General features: G+C 39.3%; 1 protein-coding gene across 1 annotated transcript in view; it reads left to right on the top strand.

The window, feature by feature from the left end:
- The window catches only part of OCA2 (oculocutaneous albinism II), a 178,297-nt gene that overhangs the window by 78,973 nt on the left and 79,675 nt on the right, over window positions 1-19,649 (top strand). The window contains exons 15-17 of the mRNA XM_009882100.1: window positions 9,193-9,340; window positions 10,977-11,034; window positions 12,116-12,224. Coding sequence (XP_009880402.1) covers window positions 9,193-9,340; window positions 10,977-11,034; window positions 12,116-12,224 — 315 coding nt within the window. The remainder of the gene's footprint in view (window positions 1-9,192; window positions 9,341-10,976; window positions 11,035-12,115; window positions 12,225-19,649) is intronic.

Here is a 19,649-nt window from a genome sequence, read left to right as displayed (position 1 = left end):
AGTTCTGAGGAGAAGGATTTGGGGGTCCTGGTAGATAGTAAATTGTCAATGAGCCAGCAGTGTGCCCTTGCTGCCAAAAAGGCCAATGGGATCCTGGGCTACATAGGGAAGAGTGTGTCCAGTAGGTTGAGGGAGGTCATTCTCCCCCTCTACTCGGCACTGGTGAGGCCACAACTGGAATACTGTGTCCAGTTTTGGGCTCCCCAGTTCAAGAGGGACAGGGAACTGCTGGAGCGAGTCCAGCGAAGGGCAACTAAGATGACTGAGGGTTTGGAGCATCTCCCTTATGAGGAAAGGCTGAGAGAGCTGGGACTCTTCAGCCTGGAGAAGAGAAGGCTGAGGGGAGACCTTATTACTACTTACAAATATCTAAAGGGTGGGTTGAAGGAGGATGGAGCCAGACTCTTCTCGGTGGTTCCCAGTGACAGGATGAGGGGCAATGGGTGCAAGTTGGAACATAGGAAGTTCCGTTCCAACACATGAATAAACTTCTTTACAGTTAGGGTGACGGAGCACTGGCACAGGCTGCCCAGGGAGGTTGTGGAGTCTCCTTCTCTTGAGATTTTCAAAACCCGCCTGGATGCAGTCCTGAGTAATGTGCTTTAGGCAATCCTGCTTTAGCAGGGGAGTTGGACTAGATGATCTCTAGAGGTCCCTTCCAACTCTGAAAATTCTGTGATTCTGTGATTATAGCAGCCTTCCTATACCAAAGGGGGGCCTAGAGGAAAGGTGCATACAAACTTTTTAGCAGGGCCTGTTGAGCTAGGGCAAGGGATAAAGGTTTTAAACTAAAAGAAGATAGATTCAGGCTAGATACTAGGATGAAATTTTTTACAATGAGGGTGATGAAACACTGGACCAAGTTGCCCAGAGACATGGTAGGTGCCCCATCCCTGGAAACATTCAAGGTCAGGTTGGATGGGGCTCTGAGCAACCTGATCTAGTTGAAGATATCCCTGCTAATTGCAGGTGGGGTTGGACTAGATGACCTTTAGAGGTCCCTTCCAACCCAAACCATTCTGTGATTCTGTATCAAAATGCTAAATACAGAGCGAATTCCTACCTGCTCTACACAGGGCTCAAGAATGAGAATCCTTTGTGGAAGAGATCATCTCCGGGAAAACAATTATCTTTTTGTTGGGGAGGAAAGGAGCCCTTGCAGCCTCGCATATAAAACCCTTTGGAATTATGCATCATTATAAAAAATGATTACTTTTCTTTGTTGCCTGGAAGTATATTATTAAATCTTTGGTATTCAGCATTTTTGGTAGCTTCTCCACTTTCTTATTTAAAAAGAATTAATTTGCTTTTATTAATTTCTAATTTTTCTAATTTAATTTTCTAATTTTATTTTTTCTAAATTAATTTTCTAATAAAAGTCATAGCTTCATGGACATTTCCATGAATAACTACAGTTATTATATACTTAAATTATCTTTAAAACTGCCAGCTTGCAAGGAGTCTTGAGATAAGCAATATCTGAACAGTCACAAAATACGTTCTGCCAACTGTGAGCAATTTTGATCCCGACATAATAGCATTACTTTGTGAATATACATTTTAGAAAATAGAGTTGTTATTTTTTTCTTTCATCTGTAAACTCTTAAAGCATGTGGTTTTTATTTTTAAGAAAACAAGTATGCATAACAATTTTTTAATTAATTTGAATAGTACAATTTATTCATTGCCATAATATTTTTGCCAGTGAAACACCATACACTTCTAAGAGGCTAGCACATTTCCCTCAATTCATCAAAGTAATCTTTGTAACTCGCAGCTTAGTATGTTCAGTTATAACAGTTTCCCAATCAGTATACCATGTGTTCTTTCTCATGATCAGCTGCTCCTCCATTGCTTTGAAGTTAATCAGTAGCTGGTCAATTAGAGCAAATGCTAAAGAACTACTCTTTCTATTGACATTTCCTGTGAAAGGGGAAGAGAAAGAGACAAACACAGCTCCATTAGGAAGTAGCCATCGTGGTTTGGGTTTACAGAATGTGCTCCAAGGTGCTTTCAGGGGTCCTTCCATCTCAGGTTGCAATGATTCTGTGACAACTTCAAATAGTTTGTTTGAAGCAGCTGTTTTAATCAACTAAATACCAGCCTTCCCTCAGCCTGCACCCAATTAGCAATTAAACAGGATATGTGAGACTTAATTGGTATATTATTCTCCCCAGAATTCTTCCATTGTATGCTGTATGCATTAAGCTTTTTTTTTATGTTGCTTTGGACTACACAGGTTGTTGAGAATGGATAAACACTAATTTTAAGAACAGACAATGCTATTATTCTGATGATACATTGGCAGATTAATTTCAATGCTTTATGCCACTGTCTTTAAATTGTTGGGTTTCAGACTGAGCTGCAGCACCTGTGCAGCAGAAAAAATGCTTGTTCCTCCCCCAGGAGCCATTATTTACCTGCGGTAGCTTGAAGCAGGGCATGTTATAGAAGAAAAAAGAATCTGAAGAACTCAGCCATGAGAGAGAAAATCAAATTCTTTTTAAGAATGACGGGATATTTTGAGGACTCTTTTCAGTGGGACTTTCAGCTGATAAACCTGCACCTTGTTCTGTGTGATGCAGAAAAAGATACTAGGATCACAGTAGTAAGCTGAAAAGGTTTCAAAATTATATGTATACTTTCCCAAAAGAATATGTAAGGGGAAATAATAATATATAAGTGGAAGAGGAATTAAACTTGCTGTTCCTGTCCCACCTTGAAACTTGAAACCAGTTTTTACTTCCCTCAAGTGTTAACAATACATAATTTGGTCCCTGGGATGTGTGACAATACACTGTTATGTCTCAGCTTTCAAGCTGTGGAAGGTGTGGACCTCAGTGTCTGAGAAGGTCACTATCCCCAGGACAGTGGGTGGCACGCGGTCTAGTGACAAGCATTATGCTTACCCCTGTTTACCAAATAGAAAGATCTTTCTCTTAGCACAACAACTTATTTGGCACCAGCTTCCCATTTCTCCTGTGTCGCTTGCTCCAGTTCCTGATTGTTTCACTGGCTGAAAGAGAGACCCACTGTTGAAGCAGGAGTGGTGATGCCAGGAGAGGGGGAAGCACGTTGTTCCCTCTGATGTGGCTCACTGACTGCAGCAGCTGGGAAAATACTGCTGTGGTAGTATGATAGTCAGTATGTAAAGCCTACAACAGAAGGAATTTTCTAATTAATCATAGTCATGTGTAAAGTACTTAATGTGTGAAAAACACGGTGCTGTTTCCCACAACGTGAAATGTGGTAACCAGATGAGTGAGCAAATCTGTTTCTTTCTTCCATGTGGAGCTTTACAGCTGCTTCTCTAAGAGAAGAAATGGGAGAGAAGGAGGGGAAAAAAAGAGGTACAAAACCAGAAGTGAAAAGGTAGAAAGTCTAGAAGAGAAAAGAAGTAGGGGAGCGACAATTGAGGGTTGTCAGGCACGTGCAATGGATAGGGCTGTGCTGGCTGCAAACCCAAGATGTCCAGGCATTTTTCCTGGAATTAGAGTACCTACTGCTCATGTTGGACCTCATTTTGCAAATGTCCAAAGAATGGCACAGCTAAGGTGAAGTTCAAGAGAGAAAACATGGTAAATCTGAGAAACTAATTTAGCACTTAAATGTCTGGTGGATTTCCCGTTGTGTCCCATAGTGACTACAGATGTCTTCTGTTGTACTTTGTGCTGCACACAATTGACCAAGTGAAGTCATGATCAGAGGGTTGGATCACCTCTCCTATGAAGACAGGCTGACAGAGTTGGGGTTGTTCAGCCTGGAGAAGAGAAAACTCTGGGGAGGCCTTATAGCAGCTTTCCAGTGTTTGATGGGCGCCTACAGGAAATCGGGAGAAGGACTTTTTACAAGGGCATGTAGTGATAGGATGAGGGGTAATGGCCTCAAACTGGAAGCGGGTAGATTTAGAATAGATATTAGGAAGAAATTCTTTACTCTGAAGGTGGTGAGACACTGGAACAGGTTGCCCAGAGAAGTTGTGGATGCCCCATCCCTGGAAGTGTTTAAGGCCAGGTTGGATGGAGCTTTGAGTAACCTGGGCTAGTGAAAGGTGTCCCTGCCCATAGCAGGGAGGCTGGAACTAGATTATCTTTAAGGTCCCTTCCAACCTAAATAATTCTATTATTATCAACTGTAATTGTAGCTGACCACAAGGTATAGCTCAGTGCTGTCATTATTATTTTGTCCATGTGAACCCCTTTGCTTGTCACAGCTCTGAGATGCCTGCCTGGGGGAACGGTCCCCAGGGCAGGTGGCTGTGGTTAAAGGGTTAACAGCTGTGTTGTTTTCTCAGGGCATGGGATGTCCAGGTGGCCTCTGTATCCTCTAACAGTGGTGTATGCCATTGTGCCATGCCCTGCAGTATGACGTACAACCTTTCGGTTTAATGCTGGGGAAGAACTACTGTGGTGACTTGCAAGACAACCCCAATGCTGCTTCAGACATTTTGAATTGAAAAAAGCCCACATAAAATAATAATAGTGCCCAGGGCCACAAGGACACTATAGAGGCACAGAGAGGACCCAGGGTAAGGTGTTATGTAGCATCAGCACAGCCACGTGTGCTGCTCGGGGTCAGAGAACAGTCTTTAGCCCTATTTTAGTTAATAACATTTGTAACCGTAGGAACCATTTCTTGCTACAATCAGTGAAAGGTACATTAAGTACCTCGCTGGATTAAGTACGTTGATGAATCTCAGTCCTGAGGTGCTTCTGCACCTATGTACCTTCACTAACCGCCATTAAAGCACTATCAGTAATTTAATGTAACTGTTGAAAGTAATGGTTTGTCCTCACTTGAAAGTTGTTTCCGCTGAGGAAACCAGAAGGCAGATTATGCAGAGAATAATGTCCAAAGGAAGCAATATTTCAAGATATTTTCAAACGTTTAAGTCCAGGCTCAATATGGGTGGCAGTTGTGCAATATGCATTTCACTCTACTGTCCTCACCCAAGATGCAAAATTCATGGGAATGTATAGGAAGTATTTTTAAAGTTTGAAGAACCATGTGGAACAGGAAATTTTTTTTTTTTTTATATATATTAAAAATGAATAGTTAACAGTTTAACTCTCTTACTGTGTTACTGTGGACCATAGCATGCAAAACTAAAAGATGCAGCTTTTTCGCAAGTTATCTTGGGATCTAAGATCGTATCTTTCTGATACATACTGTGTCTTTTATTTTAAAGAACTGTAAGACTTTCAGTCTCAAAGGAACTAGGTAGTCTTATGGTCACTGGAGACTTCTTGTATACTCCTTTTTTGGATAATATATCAGGATCTGCCAGGGTCATGGTGATATGTTTGAAAATGTAAAAAACAAAAATCTGGTTTTTATTACATGCACCTTCAATAGCTCTTCTAATGATCAGGAATGAAAATAAGTGTAATTATTTACTGTACACAGATACAAGAGTTTTATATTTTTAAACATTTTAGATCATTTTATGTTTAAAATCCTTGTATATGTCCTTTGTACTGCTTTAGAGTTGATGGAGTATTCCCCCTGGAAAGAAGAAAATATTGATCTGTCTTTTCTTGTTTTCAGATAAAAATAGTACTCTGACATTGCAGAATAAGGGAAATATGACAATCTTATATTATTTTCTTAGTGCATTGATAATGTAGCCATCACAAAAAGGCAGCTGTAATATTACTTTACCTGCCTTATGCAGAAAGGAAGTATAATGCAATGGCAGTTTGAATCATTCGAGCAGCGCTTCACAATTTTATTATACACATTTTTCATGGAAGGGATCAGTACAGAAAAATCACTAATGGGAGGTAAAAACCCAGGAAGTGATGCCTCCTGTTTCTTTTGCAGCACCTGTCCTCCTGGATTTTTGTATGCATACCACAACTGTGGAATAACTGTAGAGCCATACACCAGTCAGCAAGACCTGGCTTTTTCATTAACTGTGTTTTGGGGAAGCTATGACAAAATTTTTTGCTTTACTTTGATAGCTCTGCAGCTTATAAGACCTTCCTGATATACAGAGTTTAAGAAAACAATATAGGTTAATCTACCATGTGCTGTGTATCTGTTTGCTGCAGAGAGCTTTCACTGTGATGGCTTTTCAAATAAAAGTGTAACCTTAACAGATTTTTTTAGTTATTCCTGCCATTTTTATTTATCAAAATGAGCTGAACTTATTAGTCAGTATTTTTAGATTTGAACATGTTGCTAAAGGATATGGTAAGTCTGAAGTCTTCATTATTTTGCTTTTCACTTTGCTCTATTAAAAGCATTAGATGAGGCATTATCTTTTGGATTATGGGAGTTGTCCTCTTGAGGATGTATCTTTTCATGATTCTTTTTTCTTTACTAAGACTTTGCGAATACCATCTTTAAGTGGTTTCTTGCAGCACTTTTTTTACCTTTTTTTTTTTCCCCTCTTTTTTCCTGGTATTGAAAGGACCTCAGCAGTAGTTATGTTTGGTGCAAAATGTTTTATGATTGGAATGTATCTATTCACTTTTAAGCAAAGGATAGTGAATTGAACAAAGATTTTTTTCTGTTAATTGTGAGACTTGTACTTTAATGGAAAACATTGGGTAAATTGATTTTGACTGGTAAGTCTGGCAGTCTGAATTAAAATTTTTTGATAGTGAATAAACTGGTATTAATTTTCTAGATTTCAAACCTTATGAAAATTTTCTGAAACAAACGGAACTGGAATTTTAGGCAAATGAATGTTCCATATACTTGACCCTACTTGCCATAACCCCGTGCCACTCTCAGTATAACAGAACAGAGTATTGTGATCACATTAGGCAAGTCCTAATGAGCACATATGAAATGTAAATATACGCTGATTCCTGCTTTTAAAAGATGGGGAACTGCAGTCGAGGAAACTAAGGAGCAAAACCACAAGGACTGGAATAACTTTGTGGCTCTAAGTCTGACTTAGAACGGAGAGAACGGAGCCCACATCCCCTGAGAGAGATCCCATCCCTCGTTCAGGAATGAACCAACTGAAGAGTAATGTATGTCTTTATCAACCATCCTGAAGCGTTATGAGAGACCTAACCCTCTTTAATATCTGCAGATTACTCCATCTGAGTGTTATGTGACCATCATAGAGGTATTAAATTGACTATTCCCTCATAAAATGCAGGGATAGGCTTGTAGCGTTGTAGATTGTTTCAGAAGCTGAAATTACGGGGGGAAAGCCAAAGCACAGTGAGGAAAAATTCCAGTTACATTTTTAAGGAGAGGGATACTTGCAGTTTTGCGGCTTTCTGAACAGCTTGACTCCTGGGGCTGCTGCAGCCTGCCCCAGTTTGCCCAGAAAAAAACTCCTGGGAGGTGACTTAGGGGTGTGTGTGGCTTTGCAGTTTTCTGCCCGGGCTCCAGCTGCTTTGCTGCAGGGATGAGGTTGTCCTCTAAGTGCTGTGCCATGGAGGCAATCCCATGCTGGGCAACCGAACTGGCATCAGGTGCCTCCTCGGTGACCAAATGGGGCCCCAGCTGTTGGATTTTGAATCGAAAAGCTTGCATAAATGCTCCGTATTGCTTTATGCAGCATTGTGCAGATTTCTTGCGTTCCTTTGCAGGTATTTAGCTGAATAAGGCAAAGTGTGTATTGTTTGCAGTCCTGCTCAAAGGAATAAAGATGAGGACATTTCAGGCATTTTTTTTTTTTTTTCCGAAGTAGAGCCTTATGTTTGTGTCCTGTAGAGGGGTGGTGCCTCTAGGAAAGAGGCATGAATTGCTGAGGTCAAATATTGTTCCATGTGAATTTTTTCTGCACTTGGGTTTCACATTTCTGACTTAGTTCCAGTGTGCTTTTAAAATGGAGATTAAATATGAGTCAATTGCTGTTCACATCCCTTTTATGTGTCAACTATGCATACTCTGGACATGCTTACTTTTGCTCTTAAAGGTTTGAGTTCTGTCAAGTCTAATTCCCTCGTATGGTCAATCTTTACGTGACTCACTCTGTATTATCATTATAAATACTTGGTCACAGAGGAAGGGAAGGCGGGAATTGAACACATTTAGTGCTCTTTCTGACAGTAGATAATGCGAACCCCTAGGGTTTTGCAGCAGTAAATGTTAATATCACTGCCTACCTCAAAATGTGTTCAAATATTTCTTATGTTATTACATAATTTATTTTTTTATAAATAATGCATATAGTTTGTATACATGGTGCAAGGACTTCCACATCCATTTATAAGGATAAGAAAAATTTGCTGATTGAACTGGGACCTTAAGCTATAAAGCTGTGAATTCTTGACACATTGTCTTTGATGACATGAAATGTGAGGGGAACAGAAATGAAGGGTAAGGAAACATCCTGTTGCTTCATCAGGAAGCATTTGTGCAGACAGTTTCTGAATGAATAGTCTGCTTTTATTTCTTTAGTGATTTCCTAGAAAATCCAAAGCTTTTTTTTTTTTTTTGGCATGCCCAGTCTAAGGTCCTTCCTGAACAGGAGTACATGCTTTTTAGTCACACTCCAAGGCCTTGACAATACTGGAAAAAGGCGAATAAAAAAGTATTTAAAATCCTGACAAGGTGTTGGAGACTGATTTCAAGTGTTAATCAGTCTGTCTGAACTTACACAGGATCAGATATCATTCAGGTATGCATGCAGGTGATGGTAGCTGTATTTATGGATATTTTCAGAGCCTAAGAATTGAGTCCCCTTAGGAAACCTTTAAAATGTTATTACTTGCTATTTCATAAGACAGTGCTAAATTTAAGTTTTACCTTACATTGATAAAATTACTTGTATGAACACAGAGTGAATGGAAACATGTTATCCAATCTGAATATAGTGAAGGAGAATTTCCTGTAATTCCTAACAACAAAGTGACTAGTATCTTGTCAGCAGTATAATAATGTATATTGGCAGTTAAGTTTTTTGATGAAAAATGAACGTGATACGATTTTAATACTAAAACTTGTGGAAGGCATTTGAAGATGGTACTTCTTTTTTTTTTTTTTTGCAAACGACTTTGAGATTAATTTATTTAAAATTTTGAATCATGTCTATACATTTTTCATTCCCTTCAGCTCTGCAAAATGAATGGTAAAAGCAACTTCCTGCGTGGCAAATTGTTGGGAAACCATTCCAATAATTTTAACAGCTTTGAGTCCAGAGCACATTACACATATTTTATGCGTCTCTGGTTTGGTATGCATTATGCCTGCTTTAAGATAAGCAATTTGGCTTCTTTTTAGAGCTAAAACATGAGATCTATGTTTGGAGACTGACTGCACAGCGCATTAACCCAGCCAGCAGAGAGGAGACCGCCGTGAAATGCCTCTTGATGCAGAAGGTGCTGACTCTGGAGATGCTCCTGAGGAAGAAGCTGAGGACGTTTCACAGGTGAGCTGGGGCCAGTGTGTCCCACCTCCCATGCTCTGGGACAAGCTGCAGGCACAGGCAGTTTGTTGGACTGGCAGTGAGCTCCTGCTCATCTCAGTCTACATCCAGGAATGATAGTGTGGCTTTGTTAACGTCAGGGGTAATATTTCAGTTCGGTCAATGAGCCAAGGCCTCACCTCTTGTAATTTTAGGTAGCCCTGAAAGTGAAAGCTTTCAGGGATCTTCTCTGGGACAAGACCCATATTCGTGGCTGTCTCTTGATCAAATGCGTGTTGGGGCAGACATGAATAGCTTGCCTCAGCCTCAGTAAAACACAAAGTATTTTAGGACAAAACCAATGTGTAAGGCCTGGAAAATAGATGTCAATATGACCCAAATGTAAAGGCCTAGAAATTTCAGGTAGTTTTTGATTTAAAAAGATGAGAAATACGTCATTAGGCTTTTCCTTGCAATAGTGGCTTCAGCATAGTAAAATGCTAAAATTTCTTTTTTTACTGAAAAATTCAAGTGTTCTTCAGTGAACTGTTGAGTTTGAAAAATATGTCGCCAGTGAATTGCTACGTTTTAAAATTATTTCATAATCAAATCTTCAGTGTGAACCTGAGCGCAGGCATAATTAATCATTTATGTATAGAAAAGAAGTCTTCATAAACTAGGAGTAACAAAAATACTAACCTTATTTTGTTTATGTTCTGACAAAAACAGCTGTTGTGCTGTGGAATTTGATGACTGATAATAGCAGTGATAAAAATTCTGAAAATGAATTGACTAAAATGAAACTGAAACAATTAATTTTCATTAATAAACATGTTAAATAGGCAGTATGACCAAAGACATGTAAATATGATTTCTTAAACTATTCCAGCAATAGATGACTTTTGTTTACATAATTGTTTGCCGATACTGTGCACTTTGAATGGAGTGACACTATTACTACTTTAAGACAAAAAAGGCTGTTAAAATCACTTCCTTTTTGAAAGATAACAAATTATTAGACTTTACGACATTCTAAAGAAGAAACTTAAGAAACTTCTGAAGTATAAATAAAAATTGCATATTTAATCTTGAAAAATCAGGATTCCTCCAGCACAGTATATTTACAGCAATGTAAGAATTCATTTTCGTTAACAACAGCACTCCTGAATTGCAAACCCCAAGGCTTTTTGCTGGAGGACTGACTATGCTGATAACACGATGAAGTTATTCGGATCTTAAAAACTTCATTATGAAATGCAAATGTAAAATATATGTGTTCTGACTTGTTCATATTAGCACACAATCCTTCTTTTATCACAGCAGGGCACACATCAAATCCTGAAACTATTAAGGGGACTACCTCTTGCATATAGACAGATCCTGTATCGAGGTCCATACTCTGGAGTCCAGCTCCTTCTGAGCCCGTGGCAGTCTTCCAAAGAGTTTGTGTTTAAGTGGAGCATGTTACAAAATGTGGAGTCTTAAGTGAACGCTCATGGGAATTTTGCTGCTGGCCATAAGAAGGCCATGACTCCTTTGCGGTATGAGTTACTCCATACGGGTGAAAGGGTGATCTGTTTGTGATGAGAGGGATTTATTCCAACACTCTTGGAAGAGCTCTAACTTCATTCTGGAAAAAGCAGGTGTCATTTTCTTTCAGGCAAATTTCACAAGAAGATAAAAACTGGGAAACAAATATTCAAGAACTCCAGAAAAAAGTAAGTAGATGTCAGTTTTTCTCAGCAACCGTGTAAGCAGGCCTGTGCCTTTACACAGAGAGAGTGCTTTGAATCTAATGCAAATTTAATAACTCATGATAGCAGAAAAGCTGGCAGGCAGGCCGGCTGGCTTCTTGATGGGATGGGGTTACTGAACTACGTTGTGAGTTTTTGTTAGGTTTTATTTTTTTTTCCCTTAGAAAAATATAATTTAAAGGATCAATAAATGATTTAGCAGTGTTTTCTTAAATTTTTGATCCATGGCTAGAAGGTGTCAATAGGTTGTTTAAAACCGTGATGCATGACAACAGAGAACACTCCTGCCTGATGTACTGAATACCAAATCTAATTTACTACGCTGCCTGTGACATGCCGGTTTTATTATTCAAGTAGGGATAAACCACTTGGATAAGTCCTGTTCTCTCTGCTGTGCACACATAAACACCACCTAAGTTTTTCTGCTGAAGCTGGGTCTGATGATATGAAAACTCTGTAGTGGGATTAATTTGACCTAAATTTAATTGTTTAAATGTCACATCCCCTCCACCTCACTGGCATCACTAATGAATCCAGGCCTGTGTTTGTGAGCTCAAGTCCTTGACTGGGACACGTATATGTCACACCAAAACAGAACAAAACCAAAAGGATTTCTTCTTAGGTTTTACACCTTTTTCAAGGTATTGCATAAAAGACAACCTTTTTAAAGAACAGAGACCTACTTCTACTTTAGTAGGGCTTTAACCTATGTGAAATGAGAGAGGGACTCAGGCTGTGAGAAGGTCATTCCCTGGGTTGGTTGTGAAAGTGAGACCAGAGCAGAGAAGCAGAGTGACTATGGAAGGCACTGGGTCTGAGGGAGAGAGCATGAGGAGATCAGCACAGGGCTGCAGGAGCTGGGTACAGGGGTGTAGAAGCTGCATAGGGATTATGGCCTTGGCGTGTCCATGAAAGTTGTACAGTAGGCATGAAAGACCTGACCTCTAGACTAGGTTATAGGTTTTCAAAGCATATGTGCAACAAAGGGTGATTTTGTCCAGGGTCATGAAACCACAGAGTGCCCCAAGTGCCCTCTGTAGTACAGCACAAAATAACAGACAAAATTCTTCTCGTCAAATGCCTGACTGTGCTGGGATGTGTTATTCTTATGTTTTTTCTCAACTCATTTGTTCCAGGCATCTCCCTAGATCTTGGTAAGTTTCATAGTTTTGTTCTACCTAAGTGAAACAACCTCCTGGAAAAAAAACAGTAATATTTTTCTGACTCTGGATCTTTTCAGAAAGCCCTTTTCCATATGTATCTGGCCTTGCAATTCCACCAGGTTAATTGGAACAGCAGTTTCTCAGAACAGGTTTTCAAAATGTAGTCATGTCTCAGTCACCACAGGAGGAATAACAGAGAGTGCTCATGACTTCATTTTTATGACTTCCCAATAATGAAGAGCTGTGTAAACTATAGAATGAGCAAATTTGACCTTGGCATCATTGCACTGTAGGTCTGAGTGAATGACCAGCATGCATTATAGAGATCAGAAAATAATCACTCCGCGGAAGAACAAAAAAGTAGTCTGGCATTGTTTCTTAAGTATAGATGACTCTTTGTATAACTTCAAGTCTGCATTACTTTACCACCAGAATAAATCATTTCCCAAAATAAAGTCAGGAAGACACTGTATATGTGTGAAAAGAAAGTAGCTGTATGCATACTTTCTATGTATAGACCTCAATGTGTACATTTTTATCCAGCTAGTTGTGTACCTGTATGAGGACAGGCTCTGCATATTCTGAAAACAGAACCATATTAAAGCTCACATTTAACTGAAGGACAGTCATAAAATCTATCCGTGTATTGCCCTATAAAAAATCAAAAATATTTTTTTGTCTGCTGAGCACTTGAAAGTTACGGAATTTCAGGTTTATATTTTTTCATGCAATCTGAATTCCCCCACTGTGTACATCCACCCCAGTGGCCGAAAGGTGAAACACTTTTGAAGAGGAATACTTCTGTATCTGCTGTTGACTCTTCTGGTGTATTGACTGGTTTAGAAAGGTACCAGCAGCAGAAGGCTGTTCTCTCTGCTGGGACCTAGGGAAGCACTAGTGTTGTGTATTGCTACTCCGCGGAAGAACAAAAAAGTAGTCTCTCTGCTGGGACCTAGGGAAACACTAGTGTTGTGTATTGCCGGCACCAGTGGAAGGATATGGGCTACTGTGTCCGGAGCATCGTGCTTTAATAGGTATAGCTTTGCTGCTAAACGCATTTGTTCCAGGGACTGATCCCCAGCTCTCAGGCCTTCTAAGTACAGGATGGCTTGTGTCCACACTGCTCAGACCTTGTCCCTTCAGAGTAGGCTGGCTGTATCTCCACAGCACGGCAATTGGTCCTGTGTTTCCTCCTGACATTGTATGTATGGGTTAATTAATTTTTAGGTTTGCAGAGAGGGTGGTCGTGTACCTGAGCAGAGTGGTGTTTTAAGATTATGAGGCTGAGGGCATATGTCACGTTATCTGGTACATGTGATGGCGTTTGAGTGCGTGAAGCCACCAGGTATAAGGTTGGAGTAACTGTACAGAGCAGAGAGACTCAAATGTGATCCAGACTCACCCATGCTGCTGTTTGGGTGAGATTCCTGAAATGAATTGTCTCCTGACCTGCACCTTGGTTTATTTTTATCTCAGATAAAACAAGCTGGGTCACTGCAAAAAAGTCTGGGAGCAAAGCAACGCTTACACAAGGGGGACTCAGGGGGACCAGGACCTTGCTGTGGACTTGGGCTAAGCAGTTATCTAACAGTGTCCATACACCCAGCGTGACCTTGTTGGCATGTAGTGTAAGTCCTGGTGGCCTGGAGCACTATAAGGTTAGGAAAGGGGCCATGTCAGCCAGGCTTTCGTCCCTGTTTCCGCCAGTGCCACAGCTGCTCTGGCAGCTTCCCCATTCCAGAGTATTTGCTATAGAAATGGGCAATTTCAGCCCATAAAGGTTATTGGCTGTTAAGAAGTTAAAAGGTATACTGACGTATTACAACAGCGAAAGTGCTGTATTACTAAGGTGTAGGAAGATGTAGAAATTGAAGAAATTTGAAGGCATTTGAACTCACAGTGGCTAAGAACATAAGGAAAGTGTTGGATATCCTTACATAAGAATGCAATTTAAGAAATCAATTTTCGCCCTTAATTTTCTGTCTCAGATAAGTGGGCACTGAACCATGTAGGATTTCTTGAATTAAACCCAACATCTGTAAGTGTTTTTGAAAAGCCACAGACAGTCAGTAAAGACCACATAGTGCTGGTTGCATATGCTCCTGGTAAGATATTCTTTCAAAACTGCAAAGCAGTTGGAGTCAATACTCGGAGAAACTTAATAACTAATGATTGTTTTTTGTCCTACTTTATGTCAGTAAAATAAATGAAAACAAATGGCATGGCTGGCAGTGCAGGCTTCTGTTATTCACTGGCTGATCTTCAACTGCAACCTTGAAACTAAACAGGGGCTGTATGTGTTCTGTATAATTTCTCCCTGTTCTGTATTCATGGCAAAAATGTCAGATTAATGAATAAATGTTATTAAAGCATGCATATAATTTCTATTAATGATTAATGGAATCTGCAAATTTATACTGAATCTCATTGGTGATTCCTGAAGTCAACCATCTTGATGATAGCTGTCACTTATTTGTCATTACTGAAGTAGTGCCACTGTGAGTCTCTATGGATTTTAGTCCTCCAGTGCATGGAAATGAATTTCCTAAAATACAGTACATCTTGTACTCTGGTGGTTTGGGTAAATTTGTTCAATATGTTTTTCTCATAAAAATGAAAGTAGATTGTAGTTCAGTGTTTAATTTTCTACCAGAATAATGTTTCATACAGAGGCTGAAGTGTTAGAAATCTAATAACTTTTAATTGCATTTGGTAGAGTGAATTAGAAAGATTATAGAATTCTTTATCAGTCCTCAGCCTTGATACAATTTTTCCATTATGAACTTGGAATCATTAATATAATTTGAGGGAACTGACATTTTAATTCAAATAATAAAATTTGCATACTTAGCTGCCTTTTAAAATGCAGAACGCTGTCCTATTCAGTTTTCTTGTACCTGTTCATCAATTTATTTAGTCTAATTCTATGAAATATCTATGTTAATGAAAGATTAGTACTGAGACTTTAAATAAACAGATATCACAAACTTTAAGACTTCTACAGTGCTTTCATTCTGCCCCATGGGATTTTACTTTATTGATAAATCATTGATAAAGAATCTGAGGAAAGATAATAAAAGATTCTGTGATTCTGTGAGATGAAAGTAAAGCCCTTTTGAGGATTGTACCTGGCTGCTATTTTAACTTTAACTTTTAGGCAGGTGTGTCTAGAGCTTTGAACTATAATTACACAGAATCACAGAATGGTCAGGGTTGGAAGGGACCTCTGGAGATCATCTAGTCCAACCCCCCCGCCAGAGCAGGGTCACCTACAGCACGTTGCACAGGACAGCGTCCAGGCGGGTTTTGAATGTCTCCAGAGTGGGAGACTCCACCACCTCTCTGGGCAGCCTGTTCCAGTGCTCTGCTACACTCAAAGTAAAGAAGTTCATCCTCATGTTAAGAAGGAAGTTCCTATGTTCAAGCTTGAGCCCATTACCTCTCGTCCTATCACTGGGCACCACTGAAAAAAGACTATTCCCATCCACCTTGCACCCTCCCTTTTTAAGTATTTGTAAGCATTAATAAGATTCCCCCCTCAATCTTCTTTTCTCTAAACTAAAGAGACCCAAGTTCCTCCGCCTTTCCTCATATGAGAGATGTTCTAATCCCCTAATCATCTTCATAGCCCTTTGCTGGACCCTCTCCAGCAGTTCCCTGTCTTTCTTGAACTGGGGAGCCCAGAACTAGACGCAGTACTCCAGATGCGGCCTTACCAGGGCAGAGTAGAGGGGGAGGATGACCTCCCTCGACCTACTGGCCACTTAGATTCCCCCCAAAGAGCTAAAAGATTTAAAAAGTAAAATAAAGCAAGATTTTGTTGAAATTTAAACTGTTTGGGGTTTTTTTGGTGGTTTGTTTTGTTTTTAAATAGAGGATGCTCAAAGTGACTGGGTCAGAAAGAATACACAAAATCAATTTATAACCTACTTCCTTCTGCTTCTGTGGGGCAGGTTTTTCCTCTTTGGTTTGGTTTTAGTCAGTTCAATGAGTTGCTGAGCTGCTGTGAACTCTGTGCAGTTCCTTCTAGTATCTGTGAAGAGAGACCCATCACCTCTGTGGTCCTGCCCCTCTCAGTTGTCTCTGCATGCAATGCAGGTGCCCCCGTCCTTGTAGAACCCCTCACTCTCGCTCCCTTCCACCTCTGGACACCCCTTTCCAAGGGCCAGAATAAGTAGTTTCTGAGGCAGGGGAAGGTCCTCTCCTGCTTTTAGAGGGTTGCACCAGACTCTGTTATTCCCATCTTCAAGAAACAAAATGCAATCCAAAGAGCAAGCAAAAGAGATATTGCCTGTTTCAGAGAAGAGATGCTGTCTCTATTTTGGCTGCAGACTGCTGGAAACTGGGAAAGTATGCCAGGAGAAATACAATTGTACATTTGCCTAATTTGCATATTCATTACCACTTTATCGGCACTGCTTTCCCTGTTGGAGATAGGACTCTTGTATAGGTGAACATTTGGTATTACCACCTATGGCTGTTCTCATGTTCCTTAGATTAATTAATTTTTTATGCAAGGGGATAGGGAGAGATTTTTGGACTTACTGAATTCTTCCATAATTTAGGATTGTTATTTGCTCCAGCCCCAGCAGAAGACTGAGTTTCAAATCATAACACTTGAGGGAGCTATCTTGGCTTTTTTTGCTTCTGCAGAGGGGTTATATCTTCACACTATTACCTGAGTTCCTTCTGATATCTTTGGTACCACGGATGTCTGTGATCCTTCAGACAGCAATGTTTAAGCTAATTACCTTCAGCTGCCTTTAAAATAATCTCTGGAGAAGGTCAATAATCAGTGGAGGTGATCAACAGCTGTGATTCATCTGACCTGCTTTAAAGGTCTAATTCATGAAATGATTCACCTTACCCTACCCACTTCACTCTTTTTATGCTAGAGGGAATCTTCTCAAGCCATACCAAGTTTTAGTCACAAACACTTAAAAACAAAAAGCACAACTAGATGGATATTTGGCTTGATAATTGATTATGTGGGGATTTCACTTCTAACTAAAATCAACTTTGGTATTATTAACCAAAGCGGTCTTAGCAAGAAAGCCCAAAATTATGAACGGTTAAAAAATTTATAGTTTTATTCTTTTGACTAACTAACACGAACACTATGACTTGTCTGTAGTAGAACAAGTTCTATAAATCAGCACTCCTCATCACTTCTGTCAAGCAAACATCCTACGTCTAAATTTTCCCCATTGTCCTTTCCCTAAAGATAAAATCCCTCAATGTTTACAGACAAAGGTTATCTTGTTTGATGAGACCTCAATTTTGTAGTTAAATCTAACTTCTCTTGGAAAAATCTGTCTTGTCTTCTATATTTACTGAGGTTTAACTTCTGACCGTGGGCTTGGTCTGCGAATTCTGCTGCAGATATTTTTGAGGATCTGAAACTCTTTTTGCAATTTATCTTAACTAGTTGTATTTTGCATCATTGAAACATCTTAAAACTGTTACTGAAATAGTGAAAAAGTAGGGAAATAATTGCTTTCATTTAATTTAAACTGACTTCTGTTTGTTTTGTAGGCCATGTTGTGCAGAGTTCTTTTTTATTTTGTTGCCAGAGCATTAAAGGAGAAATGTGTTCCGTTGCTGTAGATACAAAAGACTCCTGTTGTATTTGTCACTCCTTTGGATACCAGTTGTCATATTTTCTGACTCATTTCCATAATTTGCAGAAAAATTGTTGAAATTCACATGAGAAATTAAATACCTTAATTGGAAAGGGCTTCAGCAGAACAAAAAACCTCGCAAATTATGTCTACAGAGAATGTTATGCAAATTATAGCAAAAATTTTGTCTTAACCTGCAGAGAGGAGTGACACTTCAAATTCAAGGGAGTGGGCTGGATCTGGAGTTTCTCCCATATAATTTCTCTTGATTTACAGCCTGCTTTTGTTTAAGTGGACATGCACAATTTTCAGCTTACACTGTAATTTAGCTAGGTGAACCAATAATTATAATAGAGCTGGGACTGAGTGGCACTTGTCTGGTAGCTTGCTTAGTGGTGAAGAAAGGGCTGCACTGCCCTAGGATGCTTCATGATCTTGCTTAAAATTGCAGCTGAATCACAGAATGTCACAAGTTCCATACTGATATTTGCTTGGCTTTGAAACACTGAAGCTAGTTCTCTATTACCGCAGCCTACTAAGATTTTAACAACTAACTTCACCCATCTTCTTTTCTGCAACATTTTCAGTAAGGAACTCACTGCAGCACTGATTCTTCCCTAAAGACTTTGAGACAGATGAGCAGGGTCAGGACGTGTAACGGCTTGCACAGGAGTTAGCAATGCTGTAACCAGTGACAGAAACCTTTAACTTAAAGATGTTTGACTAAATTATTTAATGCTATAGGCTGAAAAAGAACTAATATTACACAAGTGAAATAAATGTAGTCTGTCTGCTTTTGTTCTGAGTATGCAGCCTGGGAAGCTGCCTAAGAAGACACTCTAATAAGCTTTTTCCACCAACTTTTATCTGAGCCCTGGCACAGAGTACATATGTGCATTTGAACTTGTGCTAAGGAATTTCTTTAGAATGGTGAACATGTTTTTAAACTTGACCCACTCCCCCACAGCTCTGTAAGAAAGATTCTGCCTCACAGTGTGAAGTAGAACTTCTCAGGGCCAAAAGATTTATAAGTGGTCGTGGAGAAGGAGCACAGGGCTGAGAAAGGTGTGGACAGATCCCATTAGTCTGAAGGGTGTCAACATTGAAGCATCCGTAAGGCCCTTATTTTCACACTTTGAATTGGTATTCTGGGACATTTTTCTCATCTGCTATCAGTGATGAACAAATTACACCATATTATACCACTATCCTGTATGATAATGGAGTTGTATAAATATGACATTGTTTACAAAAATAAAATAATGTGTGCAGAAACAAACAAACTTGGCTCTCAAAATTTAAGTGTTTGTACCCATAGAGAGAGAGGAAAAGAGAAGGCGTTCCTATTTTGGAAATGTTTGGATTCAGGTGAATTTTTGCATTAGTTAAAATGAGGTTCATTTTAGATCTAAATGTTATTGAGGAATTATTTTATAAAATGTTTGAAAAACATATCAGTTTAATAAGCTGGTGTATAATTGGTGTAAAAAAAAATCCTGGTGAGAGACAGTTATTAAACTATAAAAACTGGTGAATAATACAGATTTAAGAAAGCACAGGCTTAAAGTCAAAAGCCACATTGTTAAGTTTAGCACATCTTATATCATTATATCCTCAGTGTAAAAAGTGCGCATTTGCTCTTTAATTTGTCACTGGATCTAACATTTATCTCCAGATTATCTAGGGTCTGTGATATTAATCAGTTTTAAATGAGGAGAGCTTGTAGGTATTGACTACTAAGTATCAGCTCAAATGATACTGAATGATCAACTGTATTTAAATCTGTCACAACAAA

Source organism: Charadrius vociferus, unplaced genomic scaffold (genome assembly GCF_000708025.1).
Source record: "Charadrius vociferus isolate BGI_N301 unplaced genomic scaffold, ASM70802v2 scaffold273, whole genome shotgun sequence".
Lineage (NCBI taxonomy): Eukaryota > Metazoa > Chordata > Aves > Charadriiformes > Charadriidae > Charadrius > Charadrius vociferus.
The sequence above is the reverse complement of the archived record's forward strand: the minus strand, read 5'-3'. Positions and strand labels throughout refer to the sequence as shown.